The sequence below is a fragment of the Pangasianodon hypophthalmus genome, chromosome 3 (assembly GCF_027358585.1).
Source record: "Pangasianodon hypophthalmus isolate fPanHyp1 chromosome 3, fPanHyp1.pri, whole genome shotgun sequence".
Classification (NCBI taxonomy): Eukaryota; Metazoa; Chordata; class Actinopteri; order Siluriformes; family Pangasiidae; genus Pangasianodon; species Pangasianodon hypophthalmus.
This window is the reverse complement of record NC_069712.1, coordinates 158,136-180,569: the sequence shown is the minus strand read 5'-3', so window position 1 is coordinate 180,569 and position 22,434 is coordinate 158,136. Positions and strand designations below refer to the sequence as shown.

At 41.5% G+C, this 22,434-nt stretch overlaps 1 protein-coding gene across 1 annotated transcript in view; it reads right to left on the bottom strand.

Annotated features, from left to right (window-relative positions):
• Positions 1-5,364: 5,364 nt before the first annotated feature.
• The window catches only part of LOC117596910 (serine-rich adhesin for platelets-like), a 34,716-nt gene continuing 17,646 nt past the window's right edge, over positions 5,365-22,434 (bottom strand). Inside the window, exons 27-54 of the mRNA XM_053232330.1 lie at positions 21,357-21,418; positions 21,151-21,251; positions 20,723-21,052; positions 20,501-20,622; positions 19,163-19,224; positions 18,957-19,057; positions 18,529-18,858; positions 18,272-18,428; positions 16,763-16,863; positions 16,585-16,657; positions 16,335-16,489; positions 16,113-16,234; positions 14,775-14,836; positions 14,569-14,669; positions 14,391-14,463; positions 14,141-14,295; positions 13,884-14,040; positions 11,947-12,269; positions 11,725-11,846; positions 10,387-10,448; positions 9,753-10,075; positions 9,531-9,652; positions 8,191-8,252; positions 7,985-8,085; positions 7,557-7,886; positions 7,335-7,456; positions 5,613-6,058; positions 5,365-5,517 (exon numbers count right to left, since the gene is read on the bottom strand). Of these exons, the coding sequence (XP_053088305.1) occupies positions 5,993-6,058; positions 7,335-7,456; positions 7,557-7,886; positions 7,985-8,085; positions 8,191-8,252; positions 9,531-9,652; positions 9,753-10,075; positions 10,387-10,448; positions 11,725-11,846; positions 11,947-12,269; positions 13,884-14,040; positions 14,141-14,295; positions 14,391-14,463; positions 14,569-14,669; positions 14,775-14,836; positions 16,113-16,234; positions 16,335-16,489; positions 16,585-16,657; positions 16,763-16,863; positions 18,272-18,428; positions 18,529-18,858; positions 18,957-19,057; positions 19,163-19,224; positions 20,501-20,622; positions 20,723-21,052; positions 21,151-21,251; positions 21,357-21,418 (3,897 nt within the window). The 3' untranslated portion in view covers positions 5,365-5,517; positions 5,613-5,992. The remainder of the gene's footprint in view (positions 5,518-5,612; positions 6,059-7,334; positions 7,457-7,556; positions 7,887-7,984; positions 8,086-8,190; positions 8,253-9,530; positions 9,653-9,752; positions 10,076-10,386; positions 10,449-11,724; positions 11,847-11,946; positions 12,270-13,883; positions 14,041-14,140; positions 14,296-14,390; positions 14,464-14,568; positions 14,670-14,774; positions 14,837-16,112; positions 16,235-16,334; positions 16,490-16,584; positions 16,658-16,762; positions 16,864-18,271; positions 18,429-18,528; positions 18,859-18,956; positions 19,058-19,162; positions 19,225-20,500; positions 20,623-20,722; positions 21,053-21,150; positions 21,252-21,356; positions 21,419-22,434) is intronic.

Here is a 22,434-nt window from a genome sequence, read left to right as displayed (position 1 = left end):
TTTTCATCAATGATTTTGTGCTATTGTTTTATTTTGTTGTATTTTTCACTCTCCCCTTCTGCCACATTTTCATTTTCTCAAACAATGCTTTTGTTTTTGTTTAAATACAGCAAGCAGAGGCCAGCCACATTGGATTGGTCTAAAATAATCTCAACAAATCTTCGCCTAACGTATGTTAAACACTCAACATGGCAAACATTCAGCTTGTTCAGTGTGTTGTGTGCAGGATGTTTAGTCATTCTTCCTCCATCGTTAGTAATAGCTTTATCTGTGCTAAGTGTATATTAGTTAGCTCTCAGACTGAGAAGCCTGCAGCATTAGAGATGCGTCTCCAGGCTCTAGAGAGGGTTAGTGTTAGTGAGAGCAGCATAGTTTCTTTCTTCATAGTTTTCATAGTGGAAAGTCTGGATGCCTTAGGCGGAGTTAGCAATCCCCCAACTCTGGCATTAGAGCCCTCACAGCGGGGCAAATAGGTGACGACTTGGTGGCATAATCAGCTTATGAAATTAGCTAGGCCTTTAAAGGCTCCAGCAGCACTAGTTAGGTGTATACCGGAAGCCAGGGCGCCAGACATATCAGGAATTTTAGGGTCTTAGGCAAGCTCTCGACCCTAACTGAAGATAATAAAAATAATCCTAGATTGTTATTTAATACTGTAGCAAAATTAACTAGGAATAAGACCACAATAGAAGCACGCACACAATCATTATATAGCAGTGATGACTTCATGAATTTTTCCAATCGCAAAATTGAAAATATCAGACAAAAATTTCAGACTTTAAATTAAATTCAGATAATTTGATAATTAACCCTGTAGAGAACAATATAATGATAACAGATTAGCTGTTTGTATGTTTTACTCCCCTACAAGAGACCAAACTTATTTAACTAATTTCATCATTAATATCATCAGATTGTATACTAGATCACTTACCTACATGTTTCTTCAAACAGCAAGAAGCAATCGAACCTCTTCTTAAAAATAATCAATTCTTCCGTTAGCATTGGCTATGTACCTAAATCTTTTAAACTAGCAGTTATCAAGCCCCTGATTAAAAAACCTGACCTCAACCCCTAGAAAAGGTTGTAGCACAGCAGTTATGCTCATACCTACATAGGAATAACATTCATGAAATGTATCAGTCAGGATTTAGGCCTCATCGTAGCACAGAGACAGCACTGGTTAAAGTGGTAAATGACCTACTACTGGCCTCTGATCAGGGTTGTGTCTCCTTGCTTGTGCTGCTTGACCTTAGTGCAGCTTTTGATACCATTGATCATGCTATTCTCCTCGATAGACTAGAAAATGTAGTAGGCATTAAGGGAACAGCCCTTTCCTGGCTCAGGTCTTATTTGACTGATCGTTATCAGTTTGTAGATGTAAATGGTGACTTCTCTTCGCATACTAAGGTAAAGTTTGGTGTCCCACAAGGTTCTGTTTTAAGCCCACTGCTCTTTTCATTATATATGCTACTTCTGTGTAAAATTATTCGTAAGCATGGTATTAGCTTCCACTGTTACGCTGATGACACACAGTTGTATGTTTCAGCAAAGCCAGATGACAGACACCAGCTTAATAAAGTTGAGGAATGTGTAAAAGACATTAGAAGCTGGATGTTTATTAACTTTCTCTTAATTAATTCTGACAAGACAGAAGTACTTGTACTAGGACCACATGCAGCTAGAAGTAAGCTTTCTGATCACATAATAACTCTGGATGGCCTTTCTGTTTCATCATGTGCAGCAGTAAAAGACCTTGGTGTGATTATTGTCTCCAGTCTTTCATTTGAAGCTCATGTAGATAATATAACTAATATTGCTTTCTTTCATCTCAGAAATATTGCTAAAATAAGAAATATATTGTCACTACACGATGCAGAAAAATTAGTTCATGCATTTGTTACATCTAGGTTGGATTATTGTAATGCCTTACTGTCTGGATGTTCCAGTAGATGCATAAACAAGCTCCAGTTAGTCCAGAATGCAGCAGCAAGAGTTATTAGAATCAGAAGATATGAGCACATCACCCCTATCTTATCCACATTGCATTGGCTACCAATCAAATTTTGTATTGATTATAAAATACTACTATTGACCTATAAAGCACTAAATGGTCTCGCGCCACAGTACCTGAGTGAACTTTTGGTCTTTTATGGTCCGCAACACCTACACAGATCAAAAGGTGCGGGCTATTTGTTGGTACCTTGAATAGTGAAAGCTATAGCAGGGGGCAGAACTTTCTTTTACAAAGCCCCAGTTATGGAACAGCCTTCCACTTAGTGTTCGGGACTCAGACACAGTCTCAGTGTTTAAGTCTAGGCTTAAAATGTGTTTAGTCAAGGCTTTTGTAAATTGTTTTTTTCTTAGGTACAGGAGTAGATCTGGAGGGTTCCCAGGCATAGAGTGTTGTGGTGAACTGGAATGTTTGGATGCTGTCGCTCCCCCACTCTCATGTGTTCACTCAGGTGGAGTGGTTGGCGCTTTATGCCCCAGGGCTCCATCATGTCTGTGTTAGCTTCTGGCTCTCCCTTTTAGTTATGCTGTCATGGCTAGTCTTATTAGAGTCCCTGCTTGCACTCTGCACACAAAGTACATTGTCCTTAAACATTATGTGACACTCTCTGTCAAGCTACACATGCTACTCCTGAGATGCCAGTGATCTTGACCCCTTCTGCTCTCCAGATCTGAATGATCCATCCTGATGCCCTACATCTGGTTGGAGTTCTCCTCACTTTGAAATCACTTGCTGCTGCTGAGCATAGCCCCATATGGACAGCCTAAAGATACCTGAGATTACTGTGGATGGTACCACTTAGAAACCATGAAGATGACAGTTTTGCTACAATGGCTTAGGACTACAATTACTATGATAGGTTTAGGACTGCCACAAACAGTTTTGCACTCAAGTCTCCATTAGTGAACAGTTGATTACTTCAACAAAATATACTTCCTGTTAAAACTAATGAATTTTCTGGTTACACAATTGCACTTTTTGACCATACAGCAAACAATTTTAGAAGGGATTTATTTATAATTTCACTATCCAGCCTCACCCGATGAGGATGGGTTCCTATTTGAGTCTCATTCCTCTCAAGGTTTCACTCTCATACTGTTCGGGGATTTTTCTTTGCCACCGTCTCCTCTGGCTTGCTCATTAGGGATAAATTTATGAATTTAAAATTAATATCCTAAATTTATATATTTCTGTAAAGCTGCTTTGTGTCCACTGTTAAAAGTGCTATACAAATAAAATTTAATTGAATTGAATAATTATTAAGTGTAGATCCTTCTACCATCCTGTGAATTCATATGTACCATAATGACTCCTATATATGTCTCTTCCAGTGCTAAGTCATCTACAAAAGAACTTGGTGCTGCTACTAGCAAACTACAAACAGTACACTCGATCAGGGAAACACAACACAGGACCATCAAAGCCAAGCTTCCATCTGTTGACCTGCTTCTCACACTCTACACCAGTGATGTCTGCTCCTCCCTGAACAGCTCCTCACCCTAATGGCATTCTAGGCCATGTGCTCAAGGCCTGCGCAGAACAACTATCTGAAATCTTCATAGACATTTTCAACCTTTTCCTAGCCAAAGCAGTGGTTCCCACCTGCTTCAAGAAAGGAACCATTGTGCCAGTGCTGAAAAAATGCCACTCCATGACCCACACCCACCATCACCAAGTGTTTTGAGAAGCTGATCTTCTAGACCTGAAACTCTGCATCATCTCAACACTGGACCCATATCAGTTCGCCTACTACCCCAACAGGTCAACAAATGATACCATCACCACGGCACTCCACTCTGCCCAGACCAACCTAGATAATAGCAACTCCTACATTAGGATGCTATCCATTGACTTTAACTTGGCCTTTAACATCAATCATCCTTCCAAGCTTATCTTCAAGTTTACGGCCTAATACAATTACAGACAGATTACAGACAATTGCAGAAAGAGGTGCATCAGAACCTCCTTCTGTAATTGTACCCTGGACTTCCTCACTAACAGACCACAGTCTGATAGGTTCGACAGCCACATGTTCTCCACCCTTGTACTGAACACCAGCATCCCCCAGGGCTGTGTGCTTAGCCATCTATTGGACTCTCTGTTCACCCACAACTGTGTACCTTTTTGTGGCTCAAAATTCTTAATCAAATTTGCAGATGACACAGTGATGGTAGGCCTGATTAGAGATGATGATGAGATAGCCTACAAAGAGGAGGTCCAGTACCGGTGATGTGGTATGCTGACAACCTGTCCCTCAACACCCAGAAGACCAAGGAGCTCATTTTGGACTACTGGAAGAGGAGTACTGACCAGAGGAGTCATATGCACACCCCTATCTACATCAATAGGGCTGTGGTAGAGCATGTGACCAGCTTGAAATTCCTGGGTGTCGACATCTCCAAGGAGCTCACCTGGGCCATCAACACCTCCATCATGATCAAGAAGGTGATTGAGCATCTTTACTTCTTGAGGAGACTGAGGAAAGCTCACCTATCTACCCAGATACAAGTGAGCTTCTTCTGCTGTACCATTGAAAGCATACCGAAAGCATCTCAGTGTGGTACAGCAGCTCTTCAGTCTCTGACCATAAGGCCCTCTAGAAGGTCACGAAAACTGCCAAGCACATCAATAGTGCCCAGCTACCATCCACCATAGGCATCATATACATAATAGGTGAAAGGCATCAGCAAGGACATCTCGTACCCTTACCATAGATTGCTCACTCTTTTCCCACCGGGGAAGCACTACATGAGCTTCTGCTGCCCCAAAAGACTGAGTGCTGTATTACAAACAAAAGGTGACATGGTGTGTACACTATTATATCCACTCTATATGTATGCTTTCTCCAGGTTTATACTTTTGCCAACTATATAGTCAGTCTGTGCCATCAGTCTCTGATTATAACCCAGAGCAGTCACTTTGAGAAATTGTGTGATGAAATTTCATGTCACCATCACAAAGATAGCCATTGCGACAGTCTATGCTTGCGCACTTTAAGACAGAGCTTATATATCTATAATAACTCAGATAGAAATAATTATTTTCGTATGACCAGGAGTGTCTGTGTAACACAAACTGAGGTCTGATATAACTGCTATAAAACAGGTGTCATGTACACTCACAGCGTTATTGATGATTCTCTCCACTTGGTTGTAGGTGTCATTCCTGAATTCAGGATTCTCTGGCATAGGGATGTAACTGATGTTGATTGTGAAGATGACTGCACAGGAAGTGACTGAAATATCTGTGGAAAAAACAAAATGTTCATTAGAATGGTTAAGATCTCGAATGAATGGGATCATTATGTGAATAGTTGTAGCTGTACAGTGTTAAATACAGAAAACATACTCTCGTATGTGAAATTCAGCACATTTACTGAATCACTGAGGTTTGCATATCGAGAACTCAGCAGAGATGTGATGACACTGAGGACTAAACTCTCACTGGGAACGGGAGACGACAAGTTGAACAAAAGTCTGGTCTGAACCACAGCCGAGCCAGACCTGAAGACGCAAAAAAGTATTATTTTTTTTCTCAATCGCAATTCAGAACGATGAATGAATTCGCCGTTTACTAAACATGCATGAAATGATCTTACTGTATTATCGGAGTAGCTGCAGAAGACAACAGTGGAACTCTTGCAGTTGATGGAGGAACTGATGTATAATAACCTGCAAGAAAAGTTTTATTAATTCATAAAGTAAATAAAACATGCATTTATCTTCAATCAACAGAGAGACAGCAATCATAAATCAAGATTTTGTAGCACAGCTTACCACTTTGTTTCTGGAGCTCACTGAGAAAGGTGATTGGTATATTAGTATCTCCATCTTGGAAGCTGTACTCTATGTCACCTTCAATCTGTTTTCCAGAACATCTACGTAAGGCAGCAGAAAGTTAGATGGTCTTCATACCAAGGACTGTGCAGTAAGCGGTACAGTAAGCATTCTCGGAACAGAAATCAGTGCTGCTTTCAACTTACGTGAAGTTGGAGGAGTTGGGTGCAAATGGTTCTGCGCCGGGTGCGTTGAGAAGTGTGTTTAGCTGGAAAATGTGAATATTTTAAGGTTACGTGACGAATGATGTGACAGTTCAAATTCTGAATTTTTAGCTGTTCCAAATTTAGCAGTTGTTTGAACACTAGGTTTTCTATGCGTTGACCAAAAGTGGAAAATTTCCTAAATTATTCCCAGTGAATATGTATTCAAAATGTGATATGGGTAGTAAGCTGGCATTTAAAACTGATTTTAATGATGGTCCCAATTTTTACTGAGATGTCATAGGAGTACCCTTATCCAGTCTACATGTGTTCTGTGTATTTAGAGACGGCCTATGAATGTGTGCCTCAGCATTTACTAAAGGAGGTACTGCAGGAGTACGGGCTATCTGTGTCACTACTTTGTGATCCAGTCTCTGTATGAGTGCAGGGAGATTCATGCCAGTTTTCTTGTTGTTAAGTCAAAACTGTTTACGGTGGGTACTAGACTCTATCAAAGGCGTGTCTTGATTCCTGTTTAAGGTTTTCATGGACAGGATATCAAGGTGCAGCCCAAGACAGATTGGTGTCCAGTATATGGAGGTAGAAGTAACATCCCTGTTATTTGCAGATCACGTTCTCTCGTCACGATTCAGAGAGGATCTCTGAAAAGTCCTCGAACGTTTCGCTACGTGTGAAGTAGCTGGGATGAAAATCTACTGAGGCCATCATTTTTTCTCTGACAAAGGTGTGGTGCTCTCTTCAGGTGAGCGGAGAGACACTGGCCCTGGTGGAGTTTATCTGAATTGAGATATTATTCACAGGTCATGGAACAAGAGATTGACAAACAGATTACGCCAGCAGCAGCAGTCTTACAGTCACTGTACCAGTCTGTGGTTGTGAAGCAGGAGCTCAGTTGGTGGACAAAGCTTGGGGTAGAACCACTGCTCCTCCAAATCGAGCATAGGGAATTGAGGTGGCATGGGCACATTACAAGGATAACCATAGCTTGGCTTCTACTAGAGCTCTATCAGGCACATTGCACTGAATGAGGACCCAATGGCAGACCTAGGAGCTGCTGGAGTGGGGGTATCTGAGTGCCTCACTTGAAAGAAGCCCTTGACATTGGTTTTTTTCTGTTATGATATCACATGCTTTTCTGGCATTTTATACTGAATCAATGTCTGAGCAGAAGAATATGCCTTGTTATGCACATGGTCACCTCAAGTCAGCATGACTGTTATGTGTTTTCAGAATACAGATTATATGAATTGAATCCAATTCTTGTGCCAAAGTAACATGCTCCTACAGCCAACACAAAGTGCATTCAACATGTACACTCACAGCATTATTGATGGAGTTCTCCACTTGGTTGTAGGTGTTGTTCCTGCGTTCAGGGTTCTCTGGCATGCTGAGGTTACTGATGTTGATTGTGAAGATGACTGCATAGGAGGTGTCTGAAATATCTGTGGAATACACAAAACATCCATTAAAATGGTTATATACAGATGGGACAATAATGTGAACAGTTGGTGCTGTGATGTGTGATAAATAGAGAAAACATACTCTCGTATGTGAAGTTCAGCACATTTACTGAGTCACTGAGGTTTGAGTATCGAGAACTCAGCAGAGATGTGATGACACTGAGGACTAAACTCTCACTGGGAACGGCAGACGACGAGTTGAACAAAAGTCTGGTCTGAACCACAGCCGAGCCAGATCTGAAGACGCAAAAAAGTATTATTTTTTTTCTCAATCGCAATTCAGAACGATGAACGAATTCGCCGTTTACTAAACATGCATGAAATGATCTTACTGTATTATCGGAGTAGCTGCAGAAGACAACAGTGGAACTCTTGCAGTTGATGGAGGAACTGATGTATAATAACCTGCAAGAAAAGTTTTATTAATTCATAAAGTAAATAAAACATGCATTTATCTTCAATCAACAGAGAGACAGCAATCATAAATCAAGATTTTGTAGCACAGCTTACCACTTTGTTTCTGGAGCTCACTGAGAAAGGTGATTGGTATATTAGTATCTCCATCTTGGAAGCTGTACTCTATGTCACCTTCAATCTGTTTTCCAGAACATCTACGTAAGGCAGCAGAAAGTTAGATGGTCTTCATACCAAGGACTGTGCAGTAAGCGGTACAGTAAGCATTCTCGGAACAGAAATCAGTGCTGCTTTCAACTTACGTGAAGTTGGAGGAGTTGGGTGCAAATGGTTCTGCGCCGGGTGCGTTGAGAAGTGTGTTTAGCTGGAAAATGTGAATATTTTAAGGTTACGTGACGAATGATGTGACAGTTCAAAAAATCTGAATTTTTAGCTGTTCCAAATTTAGCAGTTGTTTGAACACTAGGTTTTCTATGCGTTGACCAAAAGTGGAAAATTTCCTAAATTATTCCCAGTGAATATGTATTCAAAATGTGATATGGGTAGTAAGCTGGCATTTAAAACTGATTTTAATGATGGTCCCAATTTTTACTGAGATGTCATAGGAGTACCCTTATCCAGTCTACATGTGTTCTGTGTATTTAGAGACGGCCTATGAATGTGTGCCTCAGCATTTACTAAAGGAGGTACTGCAGGAGTACGGGCTATCTGTGTCACTACTTTGTGATCCAGTCTCTGTATGAGTGCAGGGAGATTCATGCCAGTTTTCTTGTTGTTAAGTCAAAACTGTTTACGGTGGGTACTAGACTCTATCAAAGGCGTGTCTTGATTCCTGTTTAAGGTTTTCATGGACAGGATATCAAGGTGCAGCCCAAGACAGATTGGTGTCCAGTATATGGAGGTAGAAGTAACATCCCTGTTATTTGCAGATCACGTTCTCTCGTCACGATTCAGAGAGGATCTCTGAAAAGTCCTCGAACGTTTCGCTACGTGTGAAGTAGCTGGGATGAAAATCTACTGAGGCCATCATTTTTTCTCTGACAAAGGTGTGGTGCTCTCTTCAGGTGAGCGGAGAGACACTGGCCCTGGTGGAGTTTATCTGAATTGAGATATTATTCACAGGTCATGGAACAAGAGATTGACAAACAGATTACGCCAGCAGCAGCAGTCTTACAGTCACTGTACCAGTCTGTGGTTGTGAAGCAGGAGCTCAGTTGGTGGACAAAGCTTGGGGTAGAACCACTGCTCCTCCAAATCGAGCATAGGGAATTGAGGTGGCATGGGCACATTACAAGGATAACCATAGCTTGGCTTCTACTAGAGCTCTATCAGGCACATTGCACTGAATGAGGACCCAATGGCAGACCTAGGAGCTGCTGGAGTGGGGGTATCTGAGTGCCTCACTTGAAAGAAGCCCTTGACATTGGTTTTTTTCTGTTATGATATCACATGCTTTTCTGGCATTTTATACTGAATCAATGTCTGAGCAGAAGAATATGCCTTGTTATGCACATGGTCACCTCAAGTCAGCATGACTGTTATGTGTTTTCAGAATACAGATTATATGAATTGAATCCAATTCTTGTGCCAAAGTAACATGCTCCTACAGCCAACACAAAGTGCATTCAACATGTACACTCACAGCATTATTGATGGAGTTCTCCACTTGGTTGTAGGTGTTGTTCCTGCGTTCAGGGTTCTCTGGCATGCTGAGGTTACTGATGTTGATTGTGAAGATGACTGCATAGGAGGTGTCTGAAATATCTGTGGAATACACAAAACATCCATTAAAATGGTTATATACAGATGGGACAATAATGTGAACAGTTGGTGCTGTGATGTGTGATAAATAGAGAAAACATACTCTCGTATGTGAAGTTCAGCACATTTACTGAGTCACTGAGGTTTGAGTATCGAGAACTCAGCAGAGATGTGATGACACTGAGGACTAAACTCTCACTGGGAACGGCAGACGACGAGTTGAACAAAAGTCTGGTCTGAACCACAGCCGAGCCAGATCTGAAGACGCAGAAAAGTATTATTTTTTTTCTCAATCGCAATTCAGAACGATGAACGAATTCGCCGTTTACTAAACATGCATGAAATGATCTTACTGTATTATCGGAGTAGCTGCAGAAGACAACAGTGGAACTCTTGCAGTTGATGGAGGAACTGATGTATAATAACCTGCAAGAAAAGTTTTATTAATTCATAAAGTAAATAAAACATGCATTTATCTTCAATCAACAGAGAGACAGCAATCATAAATCAAGATTTTGTAGCACAGCTTACCACTTTGTTTCTGGAGCTCACTGAGAAAGGTGATTGGTATATTAGTATCTCCATCTTGGAAGCTGTACTCTATGTCACCTTCAATCTGTTTTCCAGAACATCTACGTAAGGCAGCAGAAAGTTAGATGGTCTTCATACCAAGGACTGTGCAGTAAGCGGTACAGTAAGCATTCTCGGAACAGAAATCAGTGCTGCTTTCAACTTACGTGAAGTTGGAGGAGTTGGGTGCAAATGGTTCTGCGCCGGGTGCGTTGAGAAGTGTGTTTAGCTGGAAAATGTGAATATTTTAAGGTTACGTGACGAATGATGTGACAGTTCAAATTCTGAATTTTTAGCTGTTCCAAATTTAGCAGTTGTTTGAACACTAGGTTTTCTATGCGTTGACCAAAAGTGGAAAATTTCCTAAATTATTCCCAGTGAATATGTATTCAAAATGTGATATGGGTAGTAAGCTGGCATTTAAAACTGATTTTAATGATGGTCCCAATTTTTACTGAGATGTCATAGGAGTACCCTTATCCAGTCTACATGTGTTCTGTGTATTTAGAGACGGCCTATGAATGTGTGCCTCAGCATTTACTAAAGGAGGTACTGCAGGAGTACGGGCTATCTGTGTCACTACTTTGTGATCCAGTCTCTGTATGAGTGCAGGGAGATTCATGCCAGTTTTCTTGTTGTTAAGTCAAAACTGTTTACGGTGGGTACTAGACTCTATCAAAGGCGTGTCTTGATTCCTGTTTAAGGTTTTCATGGACAGGATATCAAGGTGCAGCCCAAGACAGATTGGTGTCCAGTATATGGAGGTAGAAGTAACATCCCTGTTATTTGCAGATCACGTTCTCTCGTCACGATTCAGAGAGGATCTCTGAAAAGTCCTCGAACGTTTCGCTACGTGTGAAGTAGCTGGGATGAAAATCTACTGAGGCCATCATTTTTTCTCTGACAAAGGTGTGGTGCTCTCTTCAGGTGAGCGGAGAGACACTGGCCCTGGTGGAGTTTATCTGAATTGAGATATTATTCACAGGTCATGGAACAAGAGATTGACAAACAGATTACGCCAGCAGCAGCAGTCTTACAGTCACTGTACCAGTCTGTGGTTGTGAAGCAGGAGCTCAGTTGGTGGACAAAGCTTGGGGTAGAACCACTGCTCCTCCAAATCGAGCATAGGGAATTGAGGTGGCATGGGCACATTACAAGGATAACCATAGCTTGGCTTCTACTAGAGCTCTATCAGGCACATTGCACTGAATGAGGACCCAATGGCAGACCTAGGAGCTGCTGGAGTGGGGGTATCTGAGTGCCTCACTTGAAAGAAGCCCTTGACATTGGTTTTTTTCTGTTATGATATCACATGCTTTTCTGGCATTTTATACTGAATCAATGTCTGAGCAGAAGAATATGCCTTGTTATGCACATGGTCACCTCAAGTCAGCATGACTGTTATGTGTTTTCAGAATACAGATTATATGAATTGAATCCAATTCTTGTGCCAAAGTAACATGCTCCTACAGCCAACACAAAGTGCATTCAACATGTACACTCACAGCATTATTGATGGAGTTCTCCACTTGGTTGTAGGTGTTGTTCCTGCGTTCAGGGTTCTCTGGCATGCTGAGGTTACTGATGTTGATTGTGAAGATGACTGCATAGGAGGTGTCTGAAATATCTGTGGAATACACAAAACATCCATTAAAATGGTTATATACAGATGGGACAATAATGTGAACAGTTGGTGCTGTGATGTGTGATAAATAGAGAAAACATACTCTCGTATGTGAAGTTCAGCACATTTACTGAGTCACTGAGGTTTGAGTATCGAGAACTCAGCAGAGATGTGATGACACTGAGGACTAAACTCTCACTGGGAACGGCAGACGACGAGTTGAACAAAAGTCTGGTCTGAACCACAGCTGAGCCAGATCTGAAGACGCAGAAAAGTATTATTTTTTTTCTCAATCGCAATTCAGAACGATGAACGAATTCGCCGTTTACTAAACATGCATGAAATGATCTTACTGTATTATCGGAGTAGCTGCAGAAGACAACAGTGGAACTCTTGCAGTTGATGGAGGAACTGATGTATAATAACCTGCAAGAAAAGTTTTATTAATTCATAAAGTAAATAAAACATGCATTTATCTTCAATCAACAGAGAGACAGCAATCATAAATCAAGATTTTGTAGCACAGCTTACCACTTTGTTTCTGGAGCTCACTGAGAAAGGTGATTGGTATATTAGTATCTCCATCTTGGAAGCTGTACTCTATGTCACCTTCAATCTGTTTTCCAGAACATCTACGTAAGGCAGCAGAAAGTTAGATGGTCTTCATACCAAGGACTGTGCAGTAAGCGGTACAGTAAGCATTCTCGGAACAGAAATCAGTGCTGCTTTCAACTTACGTGAAGTTGGAGGAGTTGGGTGCAAATGGTTCTGCGCCGGGTGCGTTGAGAAGTGTGTTTAGCTGGAAAATGTGAATATTTTAAGGTTACGTGACGAATGATGTGACAGTTCAAATTCTGAATTTTTAGCTGTTCCAAATTTAGCAGTTGTTTGAACACTAGGTTTTCTATGCGTTGACCAAAAGTGGAAAATTTCCTAAATTATTCCCAGTGAATATGTATTCAAAATGTGATATGGGTAGTAAGCTGGCATTTAAAACTGATTTTAATGATGGTCCCAATTTTTACTGAGATGTCATAGGAGTACCCTTATCCAGTCTACATGTGTTCTGTGTATTTAGAGACGGCCTATGAATGTGTGCCTCAGCATTTACTAAAGGAGGTACTGCAGGAGTACGGGCTATCTGTGTCACTACTTTGTGATCCAGTCTCTGTATGAGTGCAGGGAGATTCATGCCAGTTTTCTTGTTGTTAAGTCAAAACTGTTTACGGTGGGTACTAGACTCTATCAAAGGCGTGTCTTGATTCCTGTTTAAGGTTTTCATGGACAGGATATCAAGGTGCAGCCCAAGACAGATTGGTGTCCAGTATATGGAGGTAGAAGTAACATCCCTGTTATTTGCAGATCACGTTCTCTCGTCACGATTCAGAGAGGATCTCTGAAAAGTCCTCGAACGTTTCGCTACGTGTGAAGTAGCTGGGATGAAAATCTACTGAGGCCATCATTTTTTCTCTGACAAAGGTGTGGTGCTCTCTTCAGGTGAGCGGAGAGACACTGGCCCTGGTGGAGTTTATCTGAATTGAGATATTATTCACAGGTCATGGAACAAGAGATTGACAAACAGATTACGCCAGCAGCAGCAGTCTTACAGTCACTGTACCAGTCTGTGGTTGTGAAGCAGGAGCTCAGTTGGTGGACAAAGCTTGGGGTAGAACCACTGCTCCTCCAAATCGAGCATAGGGAATTGAGGTGGCATGGGCACATTACAAGGATAACCATAGCTTGGCTTCTACTAGAGCTCTATCAGGCACATTGCACTGAATGAGGACCCAATGGCAGACCTAGGAGCTGCTGGAGTGGGGGTATCTGAGTGCCTCACTTGAAAGAAGCCCTTGACATTGGTTTTTTTCTGTTATGATATCACATGCTTTTCTGGCATTTTATACTGAATCAATGTCTGAGCAGAAGAATATGCCTTGTTATGCACATGGTCACCTCAAGTCAGCATGACTGTTATGTGTTTTCAGAATACAGATTATATGAATTGAATCCAATTCTTGTGCCAAAGTAACATGCTCCTACAGCCAACACAAAGTGCATTCAACATGTACACTCACAGCATTATTGATGGAGTTCTCCACTTGGTTGTAGGTGTTGTTCCTGCGTTCAGGGTTCTCTGGCATGCTGAGGTTACTGATGTTGATTGTGAAGATGACTGCATAGGAGGTGTCTGAAATATCTGTGGAATACACAAAACATCCATTAAAATGGTTATATACAGATGGGACAATAATGTGAACAGTTGGTGCTGTGATGTGTGATAAATAGAGAAAACATACTCTCGTATGTGAAGTTCAGCACATTTACTGAGTCACTGAGGTTTGAGTATCGAGAACTCAGCAGAGATGTGATGACACTGAGGACTAAACTCTCACTGGGAACGGCAGACGACGAGTTGAACAAAAGTCTGGTCTGAACCACAGCCGAGCCAGATCTGAAGACGCAGAAAAGTATTATTTTTTTTCTCAATCGCAATTCAGAACGATGAACGAATTCGCCGTTTACTAAACATGCATGAAATGATCTTACTGTATTATCGGAGTAGCTGCAGAAGACAACAGTGGAACTCTTGCAGTTGATGGAGGAACTGATGTATAATAACCTGCAAGAAAAGTTTTATTAATTCATAAAGTAAATAAAACATGCATTTATCTTCAATCAACAGAGAGACAGCAATCATAAATCAAGATTTTGTAGCACAGCTTACCACTTTGTTTCTGGAGCTCACTGAGAAAGGTGATTGGTATATTAGTATCTCCATCTTGGAAGCTGTACTCTATGTCACCTTCAATCTGTTTTCCAGAACATCTACGTAAGGCAGCAGAAAGTTAGATGGTCTTCATACCAAGGACTGTGCAGTAAGCGGTACAGTAAGCATTCTCGGAACAGAAATCAGTGCTGCTTTCAACTTACGTGAAGTTGGAGGAGTTGGGTGCAAATGGTTCTGCGCCGGGTGCGTTGAGAAGTGTGTTTAGCTGGAAAATGTGAATATTTTAAGGTTACGTGACGAATGATGTGACAGTTCAAATTCTGAATTTTTAGCTGTTCCAAATTTAGCAGTTGTTTGAACACTAGGTTTTCTATGCGTTGACCAAAAGTGGAAAATTTCCTAAATTATTCCCAGTGAATATGTATTCAAAATGTGATATGGGTAGTAAGCTGGCATTTAAAACTGATTTTAATGATGGTCCCAATTTTTACTGAGATGTCATAGGAGTACCCTTATCCAGTCTACATGTGTTCTGTGTATTTAGAGACGGCCTATGAATGTGTGCCTCAGCATTTACTAAAGGAGGTACTGCAGGAGTACGGGCTATCTGTGTCACTACTTTGTGATCCAGTCTCTGTATGAGTGCAGGGAGATTCATGCCAGTTTTCTTGTTGTTAAGTCAAAACTGTTTACGGTGGGTACTAGACTCTATCAAAGGCGTGTCTTGATTCCTGTTTAAGGTTTTCATGGACAGGATATCAAGGTGCAGCCCAAGACAGATTGGTGTCCAGTATATGGAGGTAGAAGTAACATCCCTGTTATTTGCAGATCACGTTCTCTCGTCACGATTCAGAGAGGATCTCTGAAAAGTCCTCGAACGTTTCGCTACGTGTGAAGTAGCTGGGATGAAAATCTACTGAGGCCATCATTTTTTCTCTGACAAAGGTGTGGTGCTCTCTTCAGGTGAGCGGAGAGACACTGGCCCTGGTGGAGTTTATCTGAATTGAGATATTATTCACAGGTCATGGAACAAGAGATTGACAAACAGATTACGCCAGCAGCAGCAGTCTTACAGTCACTGTACCAGTCTGTGGTTGTGAAGCAGGAGCTCAGTTGGTGGACAAAGCTTGGGGTAGAACCACTGCTCCTCCAAATCGAGCATAGGGAATTGAGGTGGCATGGGCACATTACAAGGATAACCATAGCTTGGCTTCTACTAGAGCTCTATCAGGCACATTGCACTGAATGAGGACCCAATGGCAGACCTAGGAGCTGCTGGAGTGGGGGTATCTGAGTGCCTCACTTGAAAGAAGCCCTTGACATTGGTTTTTTTCTGTTATGATATCACATGCTTTTCTGGCATTTTATACTGAATCAATGTCTGAGCAGAAGAATATGCCTTGTTATGCACATGGTCACCTCAAGTCAGCATGACTGTTATGTGTTTTCAGAATACAGATTATATGAATTGAATCCAATTCTTGTGCCAAAGTAACATGCTCCTACAGCCAACACAAAGTGCATTCAACATGTACACTCACAGCATTATTGATGGAGTTCTCCACTTGGTTGTAGGTGTTGTTCCTGCGTTCAGGGTTCTCTGGCATGCTGAGGTTACTGATGTTGATTGTGAAGATGACTGCATAGGAGGTGTCTGAAATATCTGTGGAATACACAAAACATCCATTAAAATGGTTATATACAGATGGGACAATAATGTGAACAGTTGGTGCTGTGATGTGTGATAAATAGAGAAAACATACTCTCGTATGTGAAGTTCAGCACATTTACTGAGTCACTGAGGTTTGAGTATCGAGAACTCAGCAGAGATGTGATGACACTGAGGACTAAACTCTCACTGGGAACGGCAGACGACGAGTTGAACAAAAGTCTGGTCTGAACCACAGCCGAGCCAGACCTGAAGACGCAAAAAAGTATTATTTTTTTTCTCAATCGCAATTCAGAACGATGAACGAATTCGCCGTTTACTAAACATGCATGAAATGATCTTACTGTATTATCGGAGTAGCTGCAGAAGACAACAGTGGAACTCTTGCAGTTGATGGAGGAACTGATGTATAATAACCTGCAAGAAAAGTTTTATTAATTCATAAAGTAAATAAAACATGCATTTATCTTCAATCAACAGAGAGACAGCAATCATAAATCAAGATTTTGTAGCACAGCTTACCACTTTGTTTCTGGAGCTCACTGAGAAAGGTGATTGGTATATTAGTATCTCCATCTTGGAAGCTGTACTCTATGTCACCTTCAATCTGTTTTCCAGAACATCTACGTAAGGCAGCAGAAAGTTAGATGGTCTTCATACCAAGGACTGTGCAGTAAGCGGTACAGTAAGCATTCTCGGAACAGAAATCAGTGCTGCTTTCAACTTACGTGAAGTTGGAGGAGTTGGGTGCAAATGGTTCTGCGCCGGGTGCGTTGAGAAGTGTGTTTAGCTGGAAAATGTGAATATTTTAAGGTTACGTGACGAATGATGTGACAGTTCAAATTCTGAATTTTTAGCTGTTCCAAATTTAGCAGTTGTTTGAACACTAGGTTTTCTATGCGTTGACCAAAAGTGGAAAATTTCCTAAATTATTCCCAGTGAATATGTATTCAAAATGTGATATGGGTAGTAAGCTGGCATTTAAAACTGATTTTAATGATGGTCCCAATTTTTACTGAGATGTCATAGGAGTACCCTTATCCAGTCTACATGTATTCTGTGTATTTAGAGACGGCCTATGAATGTGTGCCTCAGCATTTACTAAAGGAGGTACTGCAGGAGTACGGGCTATCTGTGTCACTACTTTGTGATCCAGTCTCTGTATGAGTGCAGGGAGATTCATGCCAGTTTTCTTGTTGTTAAGTCAAAACTGTTTACGGTGGGTACTAGACTCTATCAAAGGCGTGTCTTGATTCCTGTTTAAGGTTTTCATGGACAGGATATCAAGGTGCAGCCCAAGACAGATTGGTGTCCAGTATATGGAGGTAGAAGTAACATCCCTGTTATTTGCAGATCACGTTCTCTCGTCACGATTCAGAGAGGATCTCTGAAAAGTCCTCGAACGTTTCGCTACGTGTGAAGTAGCTGGGATGAAAATCTACTGAGGCCATCATTTTTTCTCTGACAAAGGTGTGGTGCTCTCTTCAGGTGAGCGGAGAGACACTGGCCCTGGTGGAGTTTATCTGAATTGAGATATTATTCACAGGTCATGGAACAAGAGATTGACAAACAGATTACGCCAGCAGCAGCAGTCTTACAGTCACTGTACCAGTCTGTGGTTGTGAAGCAGGAGCTCAGTTGGTGGACAAAGCTTGGGGTAGAACCACTGCTCCTCCAAATCGAGCATAGGGAATTGAGGTGGCATGGGCACATTACAAGGATAACCATAGCTTGGCTTCTACTAGAGCTCTATCAGGCACATTGCACTGAATGAGGACCCAATGGCAGACCTAGGAGCTGCTGGAGTGGGGGTATCTGAGTGCCTCACTTGAAAGAAGCCCTTGACATTGGTTTTTTTCTGTTATGATATCACATGCTTTTCTGGCATTTTATACTGAATCAATGTCTGAGCAGAAGAATATGCCTTGTTATGCACATGGTCACCTCAAGTCAGCATGACTGTTATGTGTTTTCAGAATACAGATTATATGAATTGAATCCAATTCTTGTGCCAAAGTAACATGCTCCTACAGCCAACACAAAGTGCATTCAACATGTACACTCACAGCATTATTGATGGAGTTCTCCACTTGGTTGTAGGTGTTGTTCCTGCGTTCAGGGTTCTCTGGCATGCTGAGGTTACTGATGTTGATTGTGAAGATGACTGCATAGGAGGTGTCTGAAATATCTGTGGAATACACAAAACATCCATTAAAATGGTTATATACAGATGGGACAATAATGTGAACAGTTGGTGCTGTGATGTGTGATAAATAGAGAAAACATACTCTCGTATGTGAAGTTCAGCACATTTACTGAGTCACTGAGGTTTGAGTATCGAGAACTCAGCAGAGATGTGATGACACTGAGGACTAAACTCTCACTGGGAACGGCAGACGACGAGTTGAACAAAAGTCTGGTCTGAACCACAGCCGAGCCAGATCTGAAGACGCAAAAAAGTATTATTTTTTTTCTCAATCGCAATTCAGAACGATGAACGAATTCGCCGTTTACTAAACATGCATGAAATGATCTTACTGTATTATCGGAGTAGCTGCAGAAGACAACAGTGGAACTCTTGCAGTTGATGGAGGAACTGATGTATAATAACCTGCAAGAAAAGTTTTATTAATTCATAAAGTAAATAAAACATGCATTTATCTTCAATCAACAGAGAGACAGCAATCATAAATCAAGATTTTGTAGCACAGCTTACCACTTTGTTTCTGGAGCTCACTGAGAAAGGTGATTGGTATATTAGTATCTCCATCTTGGAAGCTGTACTCTATGTCACCTTCAATCTGTTTTCCAGAACATCTACGTAAGGCAGCAGAAAGTTAGATGGTCTTCATACCAAGGACTGTGCAGTAAGCGGTACAGTAAGCATTCTCGGAACAGAAATCAGTGCTGCTTTCAACTTACGTGAAGTTGGAGGAGTTGGGTGCAAATGGTTCTGCGCCGGGTGCGTTGAGAAGTGTGTTTAGCTGGAAAATGTGAATATTTTAAGGTTACGTGACGAATGATGTGACAGTTCAAATTCTGAATTTTTAGCTGTTCCAAATTTAGCAGTTGTTTGAACACTAGGTTTTCTATGCGTTGACCAAAAGTGGAAAATTTCCTAAATTATTCCCAGTGAATATGTATTCAAAATGTGATATGGGTAGTAAGCTGGCATTTAAAACTGATTTTAATGATGGTCCCAATTTTTACTGAGATGTCATAGGAGTACCCTTATCCAGTCTACATGTGTTCTGTGTATTTAGAGACGGCCTATGAATGTGTGCCTCAGCATTTACTAAAGGAGGTACTGCAGGAGTACGGGCTATCTGTGTCACTACTTTGTGATCCAGTCTCTGTATGAGTGCAGGGAGATTCATGCCAGTTTTCTTGTTGTTAAGTCAAAACTGTTTACGGTGGGTACTAGACTCTATCAAAGGCGTGTCTTGATTCCTGTTTAAGGTTTTCATGGACAGGATATCAAGGTGCAGCCCAAGACAGATTGGTGTCCAGTATATGGAGGTAGAAGTAACATCCCTGTTATTTGCAGATCACGTTCTCTCGTCACGATTCAGAGAGGATCTCTGAAAAGTCCTCGAACGTTTCGCTACGTGTGAAGTAGCTGGGATGAAAATCTACTGAGGCCATCATTTTTTCTCTGACAAAGGTGTGGTGCTCTCTTCAGGTGAGCGGAGAGACACTGGCCCTGGTGGAGTTTATCTGAATTGAGATATTATTCACAGGTCATGGAACAAGAGATTGACAAACAGATTACGCCAGCAGCAGCAGTCTTACAGTCACTGTACCAGTCTGTGGTTGTGAAGCAGGAGCTCAGTTGGTGGACAAAGCTTGGGGTAGAACCACTGCTCCTCCAAATCGAGCATAGGGAATTGAGGTGGCATGGGCACATTACAAGGATAACCATAGCTTGGCTTCTACTAGAGCTCTATCAGGCACATTGCACTGAATGAGGACCCAATGGCAGACCTAGGAGCTGCTGGAGTGGGGGTATCTGAGTGCCTCACTTGAAAGAAGCCCTTGACATTGGTTTTTTTCTGTTATGATATCACATGCTTTTCTGGCATTTTATACTGAATCAATGTCTGAGCAGAAGAATATGCCTTGTTATGCACATGGTCACCTCAAGTCAGCATGACTGTTATGTGTTTTCAGAATACAGATTATATGAATTGAATCCAATTCTTGTGCCAAAGTAACATGCTCCTACAGCCAACACAAAGTGCATTCAACATGTACACTCACAGCATTATTGATGGAGTTCTCCACTTGGTTGTAGGTGTTGTTCCTGCGTTCAGGGTTCTCTGGCATGCTGAGGTTACTGATGTTGATTGTGAAGATGACTGCATAGGAGGTGTCTGAAATATCTGTGGAATACACAAAACATCCATTAAAATGGTTATATACAGATGGGACAATAATGTGAACAGTTGGTGCTGTGATGTGTGATAAATAGAGAAAACATACTCTCGTATGTGAAGTTCAGCACATTTACTGAGTCACTGAGGTTTGAGTATCGAGAACTCAGCAGAGATGTGATGACACTGAGGACTAAACTCTCACTGGGAACGGCAGACGACGAGTTGAACAAAAGTCTGGTCTGAACCACAGCCGAGCCAGATCTGAAGACGCAAAAAAGTATTATTTTTTTTCTCAATCGCAATTCAGAACGATGAACGAATTCGCCGTTTACTAAACATGCATGAAATGATCTTACTGTATTATCGGAGTAGCTGCAGAAGACAACAGTGGAACTCTTGCAGTTGATGGAGGAACTGATGTATAATAACCTGCAAGAAAAGTTTTATTAATTCATAAAGTAAATAAAACATGCATTTATCTTCAATCAACAGAGAGACAGCAATCATAAATCAAGATTTTGTAGCACAGCTTACCACTTTGTTTCTGGAGCTCACTGAGAAAGGTGATTGGTATATTAGTATCTCCATCTTGGAAGCTGTACTCTATGTCACCTTCAATCTGTTTTCCAGAACATCTACGTAAGGCAGCAGAAAGTTAGATGGTCTTCATACCAAGGACTGTGCAGTAAGCGGTACAGTAAGCATTCTCGGAACAGAAATCAGTGCTGCTTTCAACTTACGTGAAGTTGGAGGAGTTGGGTGCAAATGGTTCTGCGCCGGGTGCGTTGAGAAGTGTGTTTAGCTGGAAAATGTGAATATTTTAAGGTTACGTGACGAATGATGTGACAGTTCAAATTCTGAATTTTTAGCTGTTCCAAATTTAGCAGTTGTTTGAACACTAGGTTTTCTATGCGTTGACCAAAAGTGGAAAATTTCCTAAATTATTCCCAGTGAATATGTATTCAAAATGTGATATGGGTAGTAAGCTGGCATTTAAAACTGATTTTAATGATGGTCCCAATTTTTACTGAGATGTCATAGGAGTACCCTTATCCAGTCTACATGTGTTCTGTGTATTTAGAGACGGCCTATGAATGTGTGCCTCAGCATTTACTAAAGGAGGTACTGCAGGAGTACGGGCTATCTGTGTCACTACTTTGTGATCCAGTCTCTGTATGAGTGCAGGGAGATTCATGCCAGTTTTCTTGTTGTTAAGTCAAAACTGTTTACGGTGGGTACTAGACTCTATCAAAGGCGTGTCTTGATTCCTGTTTAAGGTTTTCATGGACAGGATATCAAGGTGCAGCCCAAGACAGATTGGTGTCCAGTATATGGAGGTAGAAGTAACATCCCTGTTATTTGCAGATCACGTTCTCTCGTCACGATTCAGAGAGGATCTCTGAAAAGTCCTCGAACGTTTCGCTACGTGTGAAGTAGCTGGGATGAAAATCTACTGAGGCCATCATTTTTTCTCTGACAAAGGTGTGGTGCTCTCTTCAGGTGAGCGGAGAGACACTGGCCCTGGTGGAGTTTATCTGAATTGAGATATTATTCACAGGTCATGGAACAAGAGATTGACAAACAGATTACGCCAGCAGCAGCAGTCTTACAGTCACTGTACCAGTCTGTGGTTGTGAAGCAGGAGCTCAGTTGGTGGACAAAGCCTGGGGTAGAACCACTGCTCCTCCAAATCGAGCATAGGGAATTGAGGTGGCATGGGCACATTACAAGGATAACCATAGCTTGGCTTCTACTAGAGCTCTATCAGGCACATTGCACTGAATGAGGACCCAATGGCAGACCTAGGAGCTGCTGGAG